The 12,936-nt window shown below is 39.0% G+C and overlaps 1 protein-coding gene across 1 annotated transcript; it reads right to left on the reverse strand.

Annotated features, from left to right (window-relative positions):
• Positions 1-9,407: 9,407 nt before the first annotated feature.
• On the reverse strand, positions 9,408-12,360 carry si:ch211-105f12.2 (RIMS-binding protein 2-like). The gene is made up of 5 exons (XM_017682134.2): positions 10,954-12,360; positions 10,414-10,582; positions 10,181-10,284; positions 9,951-10,022; positions 9,408-9,857 (listed from the first exon to the last, which is right to left on the reverse strand). The coding sequence occupies exons 1-5, from the start codon at positions 11,158-11,160 to the stop codon at positions 9,792-9,794; spliced, it is 618 nt and encodes a 205-aa protein (XP_017537623.1). The 5' UTR covers positions 11,161-12,360; the 3' UTR covers positions 9,408-9,791.
• Positions 12,361-12,936: the final 576 nt, after the last annotated feature.

The following is a 12,936-nucleotide window of genomic DNA, read 5'->3' on the forward strand; positions in this document are numbered from 1 at the left end:
ATCTTGTAAATGTAAATGTCTGTATCTGATTACGTTCCCAATGCGTCATAGCGATTCATGTGTTGCTCATTGCCATGGTAACGTCTACGCTAAGTTCTCTTTACATGCACGTAATTTTGCATCAGATTGCTTGTGTGCATGTAAACAGATTTTCCATCAGATTGTCGAGTAGAGTGAACATATAAACAACTATAAACACAGACACTGTGAGCTGTTAACAAGTACATTACGCCACTCAGGAGGGATCGATCTAGGTGAGAATTCTGTGACTTATACACAAAATTATAATAAGCATCTGTCCCATTGCTGTAAAATTCACAGGTGACGCTGCTGTGAGAGGATGAGGTGACTAAAAGCACCATATCCATGTTACATTCTACCCTGTGTTAGTTTGCTCCATGCTCTTCCCTCCTCTCCCGGTTAAACAACACACTCATTACTCATAGCCACTAGCCATTAATTATGGATTAGATATAACCGTGACACGCTCCCGCTGTTGTGTTGGAAGACCACCACACCCTTGACAATCAAACTCTGAGCAACACCCAACAAAGTATGTTCGAGTATGTCACGGCGTGCTGTTTTGTATGTGGGACATGCCAACACTTAAAAATATCCTTTCCTTTTATAAGAGGAAGATTTGGTCACATTCAGAAGCAAGTGGTGGAAATGAGTTCCTAAATGGTTCGTGGATTGGAGTTACACTTCATTCACTGATATAGAACCGTTTCTTATGAGGAGGTTAACTTTAAAAAGGGTCCTTTGTACTCAAATTGTTCTTTTATTATCAGTCTTTAAACGTTAAGAAGGTTCTTTACACTCAATCATCTCCTCTCAAACTCATCCGTTGAAACGCTCTTTAGGAAACCAACGGTGCTTGTTCCGCGATCCGACTCCAAAGAGCCACATATTACAGCTTTCACTTTAATGTGTTTGTGCTGAGTAAAACACATGTACATTACTTTATTATATACTGAACTCCTGCGTTACGGCGACATGAGCACAGTTCAGACAATTGAATCAGTTACCGCTTCAATTAGGGAGAATTTAATTAATCCTAATCTTCAACCTGCCTGGATTATACCCACCTTTTCCTGTTGATGCTGCTGTAAAGGACACTGGCTAAGCACTTATTTTTAGCAATGATCCCATATGGCACATAAATAGGTCTATGATGAAGGCCCAACCCTTTCTAGTGCCTCTATAAAATGAGCCTGTAACAAAATGCCTTGGTTATATAGTCCTGCTAGACAGTTACTGTATGCATGATAAAGAGCTGATTGCAGAACTAGCCACACTGTAGGCCTCTTCACTGAGCACTTTATATGATTGTTGATGGGAAATATGGTCTTAAAAAAAGTGGCAAAAAGTTCTCGTTTGAAATTGATGCCGTAGAAGACCCTCTTTTGGTTCCTGAAAACCCTTCCAGTGGCTGGTTCTTTAAAGGATTATTTTTGCGAACGAGACATACAAACACGAAGAACAGTGATTGTGGTTGGCCAAGGGCCAAAAATGCAAAACAGTGAGCAAATAAAGATGGCAGGTAGACATGATACAAGGTGAGTCAAAAGTCACAGGACTGTTTTATTTTATTTTTTGTGCTGTCACAAGCCTCCACGATGCGATGCTCAAGGTGGTGTTAGTTGCGGATTTTCTCAGCATGCACAATTAGTTTGAGACGACCCCAGAGATAAAAGTCGATAATAAAATAAAAAATAAAATAAAATAAAACCTGTCCTGTGACTTTTGACTCACCCTGTACTATGTTTGCTTACTGCATTATTAAAAATACGATTTTAAAAATTAAAACAAGAACTTGGTGATAAGTGTAAAGTACAAAGTATTAAAAATAACATTTGTTCTCATTAGATGACGTGGCCAACTTTGGCCTGACGACCACACTTAGGGCAGCCTGTTCTATTTCAGTTTCAAAGGTAACTGTGCATCCAAGCCAAGGAGCAATTAAGAACTGCCATCATATAAGCAGAAGAGTGGTTCATAACTCAGACCTACAGACTACCTTTAGCGAGATTTTCTGCCAGGGCCAAAGTCAATTTTATGTAGACATTTAGACATTTACGGCATTTGGCTGACGCTCCTATCCAGAGCGACTTACAATCTCATCGTTTTACACAGTTAGGCGAAGGCAGTGTTAGGAGTCTTGCCCAAGGACTCTTATTGGTATAGTATAGGGTGCTTGTCCAGGCAGGGATTGAACCCCAGTCTACAGTGTAGAAGGCAGAGGTGTTACCCACTACACTGACCAACCAGTATCTCATTGTGCCCTGGAGTGACCAATACACTGGGCCCAATGTTCAAGCAAAAGTTTTAAGTTCACATTGTTTGTCCCATGTCTGGCTGTCGGTTTGTGTGTGTGTGTGTGTGTGTGTGTGTGTGTGTGTGTGTGTGTGTGTGTGTGTGTGTGTGTGTGTGTGCACACTTCCTTTTTTGCTTGGTGACTTTGACTTTGAGGTTTGCGTTGTCTAGACAACCAGGCATTCGCGGATGAAGTTATTATACTGTGGCGAGAGTACTATCTCCTGCTCATCAGAAATACTAAGCAAATGCAAAGATAAACATTTCATTTCATGTGATTTCCGACCTGCCAGAACTGTGAATGGGAAAAAAATCACAAGTAGTCATGCTCAGTGCATCAAGCAAGCACTGTTCAAAAAAATTCGACTGTGGTCTTTTAACTTTTTGAAGCTTTTGAAGTTTATTCACATATTTAACAACTACAACCCCATTTCTAAAAAAAGTTGGGATGCTGTGCAAAATAATAACTAACTAAAAACAAACTAAAAACTGCAATGATGTGCAAATTATTTAAACCCTATATTTAATTAAATCCATTTCAAACGTTGAAACTAAGAACTGTTATGGCCCTCAAGTAGGGCCCAAAAGTAAGAACTTTGGGCCCTCAGATGGCACTGCACTAAAAACAGACATGATTCAGTAGAGGAAATGACTGCATGGGCTCAGGAACACTTCTAAAGACCCCTGTCTGTGAAAACAGTTCAGCACTGCACCCACAAATGCTTAGTTAAAACTCTAAAACACAAACAAGAAACCAAATATAAACAGGATCCAGAAACGCTGCCACCTTTTCTGGGCCAGAGCTCATTTGAAATTGACTGAGGGTACGTGGAAAAGTGTCCTGTGGTCCAACAAATTAACATGAACACTGTATCCTCTGGGCTGAAGACAACACAGCTTGTTATCAATCAAACCAGTATTCATGATTGCATAGAGGATCATTTTATATATATATATATATATATATATACATGTTTTGGCAACATACGCTGCCATCCAGATGACTTTTTCAGGGACGGCCTTCCTTATTTCAGAAAGACGATGCCAAACCACATTCTCCATGCATTATAACAGCATTGCTGAGTATTAAAAGAACCCGGGTGCTCTTCAAAATGGGCATGTATTTTAAAAAAGAAAACAATACAATTTCTCAGTTTCAAAATTTAATATGTTGTCTTTGTAATATTTCCCTTTAAAATACGGTTTACATGATTTGCATGTCATTGCATTCTATTTTTATTTATATTCTGCACAGCGTTCTGCACTACAAAGCTACTACACTACATGTCCAAAAGTTTGTAGACACTTGCACTTTCAACATTTCTTCTGAAATCAAGGGTTTAATAGTGTGTTTGTCCCCCATTTGCTGCAGCTACAGCGTCTACTCTTCTGCAAAGACCTTAAACTAGATGTTGGAACATTTCTGATTTGATTGCATTCAGCCACAAGAACATTAGTGCAGTCAAGTCAAGATGTTGGATGACCAGTTCTGGATCGCAAACGCCACTGTTACTAATTTCAAAGGTATCCGACAGCATCCCTCACTCTAGAGAACATAGTTGCAATGCTCCACAGGGCAGTGCTAACAGTGCTAAGGGGGCACTGTTTGTTTACCTTTAAGTCAGGCGATGCTCTCTGTAAAGTGTATAGAAACTTGTGCAACTTGTGCAACACCTGTATCGGCAATAGATGCACTTTAAGGTACACAATATTGCCAAAGGTATCGCCAAGAGTTAATTTGCTACATTGTCTTCTGGCAAAATGTAAAGAGAGAGAAGAGCTTCCTTAAAGACCATTAGATCCCTTTGGTTCCAACATTGTGTTGGTACTAAAAACCATAAAACTGGAATCTTCAGTGCTGGTTTTCTGGTACCAAAGGTTCTGGTACTTGTGTGCAGTGGAAGGTTATGCAGCTAGGAACTGAAATCAGGGCCTCCATACAGGACCTTAAGGTTTAAGGGGTTCTTCAGCATAGGTTTATATTCTCTTCATCTTCTAGTGCACCCATTTGAGATGCCCTCAATGCTGTCGTAATATGAAACAGGGCTACACTGCGTGAGCCTGCTCTGTACAAACATCCGGTGTGCAAAAACCCTTGGTATGGTTCTGCGCATCGTTTCACAGCTTCAAGATGCAACAGACACAGTCATCTACAGGCACGTTCATGAGACTGAAACCATGGGCTCCAAATTAAGGTGTGGTGTAGCATCACATAGACGGCCCTCCTTTATGTTTTTTGATTAATTCTAGGGAGTTTATGTGCATTTTGTCAGTCACCTTTAACCTGCCTAGCCTTTTATTCACGTAATGTGCTTTAAAAAGCTGAGGCTGCTAGGCCTCTTCCTGTGGTTTGAAGCATGTGGCTGAGAGGGAGTCAACTGCAGCCAACAGTTCGCTTCGTCTTCCGTCGTTTCCGGGACGAGAGCAGCAGGTAATGGTAAGAAATCTTTCTACGTTTAATTAGAGAAATGAAGACGATGTTAAGTTTCTTTTGAATTTTATTGGCGGCACTGTGTGACAGCGTGATACTGTACTGTGAGTACCACAATGACTGATAACAGCCTTTTTTACAACTAATTTTCAAAAGTTCAGTAACTAAAGTTCAAAGAACAGGAAAGACTCAAGCACTTGGTAAAAAGTTCTCTACTCAGATGTTCTAATCATCTAAGTCGGTACAGTGCAACACACCAAAAGTCCAAAGGTCTGACATTATTACTGAAAACATTTCTATTTTACTTTCTTGTCTCATTAAATACAATATTTTTTAACAATAAGTTAACACAGATTATTGATCTGTTAATATAAGCAGTGAACTCTTACTTTTTGTTAAGAGGTTGCATATTATGTGTGAAATGTAGAATCTTTTAGGTATTTACATGAATTTTAGCATTTTATGTATTTGGTATGCCATCTTTTCCAGTAATGACAGAGTGCCCTTGAGCTGGACACGTGTAGAAACCTCTCAAGAGACAAAAACGCTGTTTTACCTTGAAAAAGTTACCGGTCAGCCTCAACATTCTGCCTCACTTGAACATGCTGACATTTAAAGTTCAAAAAACTTTATTATTAAAAGTGAAAGCCGCTAGGTAACTGACATTTTTAAGTTAAAAAGTTACGTCAACAAAGTTAAAGCATTTTTTTTAATTTTACAATGTAGATCAAATCCACAGGAGAGTCATCTGAACAAATGACTCCATAGAAGAAATGAGAGTAAATAAAAAACACGTTTAATTATGCACATTCTCTTTAATCTGAATACTGCAAAAACAGTGCAGTATCTTTAATATTTCTTCTTCATTTTACTTCATATTCTTCTTTATTTGACTATGATTATACATTTTGCACAGCTTTGTTTTTAATTTATATGTTCCAAAACTTTGTTTTATTTATTTTCAGTCTTTTGGATCCTTCCTGTCAACACACAGACGCATAGTAACTTTGTGCACTTATTGCGAAAATTTCAAGATAGTATTGAAATTTAAATTAAAATCTTTTTTTTTTTTTTTTAATTTTGACATCACTGGACTTTTTCACATGTACAATTTTTTATTACACATTTTATTTTACAAGCAGAAAACAAATCATGATGAACTGTGAAATGTGTAAAACAGTGAAATACAGTCTAAATAAAAAAGAAGTTTTTTTATTAGAGAAAATGAATTTGAGGAAGTGCAGACCGGTGGCCGAACTGCTATCAGAAGACACGCGAAGATCGAGAATACAGTGCTTTCATCCATAAAGTAAAAAGCACTACTAAATGTTCTATACAGTGTAGTGTTTCCTACTTTATGGATGAGTGGACTGTGGGCTGCAGTGGAAAACCGGAAGGAGCTGCATCCAGACTTGAAGATCACTGTGGTGGCGTTTGTCAAGAAAAACGTACTTAATGCTTTTGAACCATGTAGCTGGCATGGAGCACTCCATCGCATTAGTCCAAGCCGCGGCCCCACACTACAAAAAAACTACTTAAAAAACACTTTAAGTAATTAAGTACTCAGACCTATGATATTAGACTTTATGGTTTATGTTCTGGTCAATTTAAACCATTTAAACCAATTTAATTTGTAGAGCACTTTCTATTGGGAGGTGTCTGTCCCAAACCCGAACCTTTAAAACTTATACTTTAATACTGTTTTTCAATGTTATTTGTCATGTTATTACAGTTGGATTTATCATGTTTAATTTTTTTTTAAATAAAAACTTTATTCAGAAAATGCTGTCATACATTTTAATGAGTTTTAGTTCACTGGCGAAGGCTTATTTTAGCCACACCCCAGCATTTTGGAGCGTGAAGTGAGACTGCATCTACATGGTGAGGCATTAGATGCCATTGCATTGAAGTAAAATGTGTCCCAAAGTCTGAAAGTCAGTGTGGAGCATTAAGTATCATATATATAATATATAAGCATCATTAGTGAAACACATTTTATACAACTGAATAAACATTTTTATGTGTTAATAAAAAATGTTATGAAAAATGTCACGATTTTAAGTGTGTAAAACTAAAGGCGCCATTAAGGCAGGCCAAGGGGAGCCATGGGCACCCTGATACAATCACTGGTCCCCCTAGTGGTGCCCCCAGTGATATGCATAGGCATAATATGCTGCATAATAAGCTTCTGTCGGATGTATTATGTAATGTACTATGGTTGTCAACTAATATTTTAAACTCTATTATATAATAATAATAAAAAAAAAGACATTCAGTTGTGAAAATTAATATTCGATTGTGAAAATAAGCAGCAATACCGTGGCTGTCTGCTTCGCGGGTTCTTGCGTGGGCCTAGGACTTTGCACTGAATGAACTGCATGACGAATGGGAGTCGTACAGCATCGCTTTGATGATTTTAAAATGAAACAGGTCCGGCTGAAACAAGCTGCGAAGTAATGATGGCAGAGAGTTCACAATCCAACTCTGGCACATAGAGTGATTTGCACTCTCAGCAATCTGAAATGCCCCATTTGGAACTTTAGAGCAGAATTAAGTAGATGGCAAAAGTGTGGAGCCTTAAGATGAAGCTGTATGCAGGCTATGTAAGCTATAGTTGAGAGAAACACCAAGGACACATTCTGTTTGAAACACCTGAAGCCACTAACCATGGACTCCACTCAGTTAGTCTTTCTTAGTTTGAGATATCCACACAAGAAGAAGTTTCCATTTTTATGTCATTTTATGTTTCTGACATATGACTGAAAATAATTTGAATGCATTTTTAACATAAGCTTAAAAATAAGCAATACTATTTAATTCTGCAGCATATGTAAGGCCACTGCTCTGACATACCAATTGTCTTGTACAGCATGACTTAAAATCTAAATAAGCAGTCAGAAAGATTAAAGTATCATGACTTTTCTTTGGCTTTCTGTGGTTTATTCTTATTTTGAGCTCAATTTCATAGCTTCAAAGTTATGGGACACCATTTGCAACCACAATGGTACAATAACCCAGTTACAACCATATGAACTGACATAAACAGAGACAAGACTATGATGGAATAAGATAGCATGTCAAATGCATCAAAACCTAGCCCATAAGTTGAATATTATAAGTGAACATGTTTATGTGGAAGCAATATCTGAGGAAAAGGAGGGCTAATAAAAAAATCAACAAAACAGCTAAGAACTCTGGGAAAGCCTGTATTTAACATGTCACGTTGGGTTTCATCATCTTGCAAAAGTAAGTACATTTTTCAACATATGAACAACGCCAGGCCCTACAGTGTATTTTCACTGACATACGCTATAGGGCCAAACGTATGAAGACACCCCTCTTAATAATTGAGTCTGGTGTTTCAGCACCACTCACTGCTGATAGACATATGAAATCGAGTAAATAGCCATCCAATCTGGCCGCAACTCAATTTGTGAAATTTCTGCTGTTATTTCTGGTCAACTGTACGTACTATTGTTGTGAAATGAAGTGTTTAGGAGCAACAACAGCTCAGCTGCAAAGTGGTAGACCACACAAACTCACCTGTACAAAAATCACCTGTACACACACATACTGCGCATCAGGACCTTCATGCAATGGGTTTCCATTTGCCGAGCAGCTGTAAACAGACCTAAGATCACTTTATGCAATGCTAATCATCAACTCGAGTGGTGTAAAGCACGCTGCCACTGGACTCCGGAGCTTTGTTCTTTGATGTGTGATGAAACATCTTACACTTTCTGGCAGCCTGATGGACGAATTTGAGTTTGGCAGATGCCAGGAGAACACTACCAACCAGAATGCATAGTGCCAACACTAATGTTTGGTGGAGGAGGGATAATGGTCTGGGGCTATTTGTCAGGGTTTGGGCTCGTTAGTTCTAGTGAGGGGTAACGTTAATACTACAGCACACAAAGACATTTTAGACATTATATGCTTCTAGCTTGGTGGCAACAGTTTGGGGAAGACTTTCCTGTCCAGCATGTGCTCCTGTGGACAAAGCAAAGTCCATAAAGACCTGGTTTGATGAGTTTGCTGTGGAGGAACTCCAGTGGCCTACACAAAGCCCTGACTCCACAGAACATTTTTAATTTGGAACATTGACCATGAGCCAGGCCTTCTTGCCTAATATCAGGGTTTGTAGTCATGTCCATGTTAATGACCATTGTTTTTGGGATATGATATCCAGGCTTATGTAGATGTGATGGTCAGGTGTCCACATACGTTTGAATCACACAGTATATCATTGGTCCTTTTGGTGAATGGCAGAGGGGCCAAGCATCAGCCAGATTAATTAACACCACAATACAGTAACTATAAAGTCATATTAGTTCACATCAACTCTGTGGTTTGGACTGACAGTGTCAAGACATTTTCTGGCTCTGCTTCATAGCAGCAATTGCGCCAGAGTGGGATCGCCTCCAACAAGGCTTAGCTGACGTCATTGTCACTGATTGGTTTAAGGACACAATCTGGGATTTGTAAAGCCATTATGGTATTTTCCAGTTGATTCTGGAAGAATATGCTCTTCAAATGCCTCATTTTGCCAATATAACTCTTCCACATCTAAAAGACCTACTACTTAGATTGATTAATATGGATTTATTTTGATTATGAAAGCACAAAAATATCAGATATGTGAATAACACATCAGAATAAATAAAGTGGTCTGTTTATTTTTATTATAACCATTATGAATGCAATATTAACAACATAAATAGAGGGACTATAAAAACATATTCTTAAGCAATACAAAAACAAAGACAGCTGTATTGTAAAAATACTCAGTATAAATCAAGCTTACAGGTGAAGACTGGCATGTATAATTAAGGCCGTAAAACTAGCTGCGTGAAGGGCTCCTGTAGCACTTAGCGAAACTAACAGCTTCTTATAGTCGGTTATTGAGTGCCACACAATTATTTTACGTATTTCATTTCTGTAGAAAAGACACTTAATATGGTGAATAAACTTGGACAGTGGGGCCAGAGTGATCACTCGATGCCAGGTCACATCTTTCATACCGCTATATGATGTCTCGTTTTCCCTAGTCCCAAGGCAGCGGTTGAAGAAAATTTGATGGCACAAGACCACGGTAGCCATGTAGATCTCCCTGGACCAATGCAAGAAATTTTAATATCTTGTTCAGGAGCTGATTTTGCAATGAGGGCAAAAGACACTTACAAAGAAAGACCAAGATACTTACATAATAAAACCCATCACTGTCCACATCTCCAAAAACATAGATTATATCTCCAGCTCGGAAAGGAAGCTCATCCTGCAAAATAACATCAGAATATCCTCAAAATTATGGAACTGGTTTTAAACGTTGCCTCAAAACCATGCAAACAACTGAGAAAGCCGAACATTCGACACGCAGACATCATATTCTTGCAATTTCATGTGGAAAATGAAACAATATGTGTGCGTAGTCACCTCGATATCCATATTGGGGGAACTCTCCCAGGGGTCATAATCGAAAATAGCCACCATCCTGTGGACTGCCACATCATCAGTCACACTGGATGACTCACTAGGTGCTGTTAATAACACACAACACAACAGCATCACATGAAGCTTCTGGAACACCTACACTTGGTTACTTGCATGCTGAATATGTGAAACCTCCAAAGCAAAGGCGAGACAAAGAAATGTCAAAAAATGGGTACCTATAGAGTTTCCTGAGGACTCCTCTGGCAGAAAGCCCTGTTCAAACAGGCGAAGTTTGAGCTCTCCATCCTGTATTGGAATCTCAGACACCATGTTACTTGGCACAAAACCAAAGCGACCAGCCAATTCCCCTTGATAGAAGCCATCAGCATCTTTATCACCATAAACCTAATAGAAAAGGTCCCATATCAGTCATTAATTTCCATCACAGTACCAGATAAGGCGGCTGCATGATAAAAGCAATCAGAGATAAGTTGCAAAAGTGGAAACAACTGTTTACTTCAGATCTCACACATGATTTCAAATAGTAAACCTGTTGATAATTGGATCAAAACATACCATGACAGACACTAATATTCTACAGATAGGCTAAATTTCAAGCTAATATTTGGAACAAGACTGACGACACCACGGAAATGAACTGTGAACTCGCTTATCATTCGCCAGACTATGTCAATAACACCAATAAAGACCACTGACTGACACTGCAATACGGTGCCAAGGTTCTTTACGAATAGAGTTGAAGTTTGCAAGTTTACCTTAATAACCTGTCCTCGTTCAAAAGATAGCTCCTCCTCCATTGTCTCAGGGTTTGGAGACATCACTGTAGGGTTGTATGAGAAAAGGGCTACAAAGAGGCGCACGTTTGGGTCACACATCTCCCTTTCTTGCTCCCACCTTTCCACATCCTCTGGCGTAGCCACCCTCAAACCATCTGGGTACAGATAAACATCCACTCCGATCATTTCAGTCCACTACCTCCTTGACTGTGCCTGTCCAAGTCCCTTCTGGCAGACGTTCAGTCCGTGGACAGATGGCTCGGAGACGCCGTCTGCTCTCTTTAGAATTTTCTTTTCGGCCTCAAGAGAGGTTACTGAGCTAATCTGTCCAGGGCTAATCCGCTTGAATGAAAAGGATCAGTTTCAGTGCCGACAAGATGAGAAACAAACAACCGAGCAAGTGAGAATGATTTTGGCCTGTGAGCGGTCAGGATTCTTCATGAGAGAATGACACAGCCCCGCACAGGAAGGAAAGACCTAGCACAAGCTTTAGGAGACAGGAATAATAATCTGACGTTGGACTTCGCTAATCCTGCATCCCTTCTGTCCACTCTGACCTGAGGCAAGTAGGGCTAATCATTAACCTGCTAACATTAGGAATGGAGCCTCTACACAATCCTCATACTGCCCAGACCATGTGAACTGATTCAGGTAGAATCTGACCATCTGACCACAACCAACTTAACTAACCTGCAGCAAATGCCTAGTATTTCTCATTTCTCCATTGCGCTAACTAAGGGTTCTAATGAATGCGAGAGACTGACGTTAATGCCCGATTTCTCAGGAAATTAAATAAATAAAGGTTGACCTCTGACTTTTGCACAGTACTGTATACAGAGGCAATCATGGCCAGTATAAAGAATCTTAGCATTTGATCCTTGTAGCAGTTTTATTCAAAGCTATACACCTGCTCCAGCTGGGGGAGCGACCCATTACCCGTTCTTAATAAATCTGATAGTAAAAGTGTGGGGCAGGGTGAAAGTGCAGCCAACATTGCATTATTTACTCCAATACATACAAGGTGATTCATTAAGGAATTCACTGAAATAGTTTATGTATATTGTGCAGTTTTACCAGATTACACAAGACTAATCACAGGGTAAAAGTCTGCGTTATTGCTGTTACATGTCAATAATTAATGATGAAAAGCAGGCTCAAGTTTATTGACCAATCATCATGTGTTTGGGCAGGCTAATTTCAAAGTGTTGCATTGGTTGGAAGCACATTTGCTCATTCATTCAAGCCTGGGTTCCAACTGAATGAGTCCAACACTTGCAACTAATCCAATAGACAACAGCCTTTTCATTAACTAGCTCTCAACTATATCAGGAAGATCAATAGGTGGACATGGATAGTGCCATTTATTTCATGTCAGTTTTGATGGATTTGTACTGAGAATTATCAAATTATATAATTATATATAATTGTTTTAAATTTCTCTTGGTTCAGGATCTGAGTTGCAGCGTTTTATTTCAAACCAATAGTAGCATAAAAACAAAAGAACAGTGCCTAAAAAATGTCAGTTCTCATGCTGATAGAAACTGTATGGACTAAGACATTCCACTCAATACTTGAGGAGGTTTTTGACCTGAACGTTTTTAGTTGAGCATGGTTTATAGCCAGGAAACCAACAGGTGACACACAGGTGCTGGTTCTTATCAAGAGAACATAAGATAAGCCAATCATTAACAATGATACAGCTAATAATGGTGTTAAGCTTAAGACTTCAGCACAGCTTTCATTTGTAATGCAATGATATGATATGTGGTGATCTTACAATGATATAAAGCAATATAAATCCTATCCATAATATACTATTGTTATGACAGAGCCATCATACAAATGTTTCATTCATATTTCAATTCACCACACATTCTACCAAAATCAGGGTGATGGGAAACGTCCATTAAGCTCAGCTTGAATGAAGACCATAAGATGGTTACTATGGTGTTACTCTCTTTG

This window comes from Pygocentrus nattereri, chromosome 17 (genome assembly GCF_015220715.1).
Source record: "Pygocentrus nattereri isolate fPygNat1 chromosome 17, fPygNat1.pri, whole genome shotgun sequence".
Lineage (NCBI taxonomy): Eukaryota > Metazoa > Chordata > Actinopteri > Characiformes > Serrasalmidae > Pygocentrus > Pygocentrus nattereri.

What these genes read in the sequence shown, in the direction of transcription:
- si:ch211-105f12.2 (XM_017682134.2), bottom strand. Translation starts at nt 11,160, where the DNA reads ATGATCGGAGTGGATGTTTATCTGTACCCAGATGGTTTGAGGGTGGCT. An exon ending in GTCCTCAGGAAACTCTATAG is followed by an intron (nt 10,285 to 10,413) that starts GTACCCATTTTT and finishes TGTTATTAACAG; the next exon opens with CACCTAGTGAGTCATCCAGT. An exon ending in ACAGTGATGGGTTTTATTAT is followed by an intron (nt 9,858 to 9,950) that starts GTAAGTATCTTG and finishes GCATTGGTCCAG; the next exon opens with GGAGATCTACATGGCTACCG.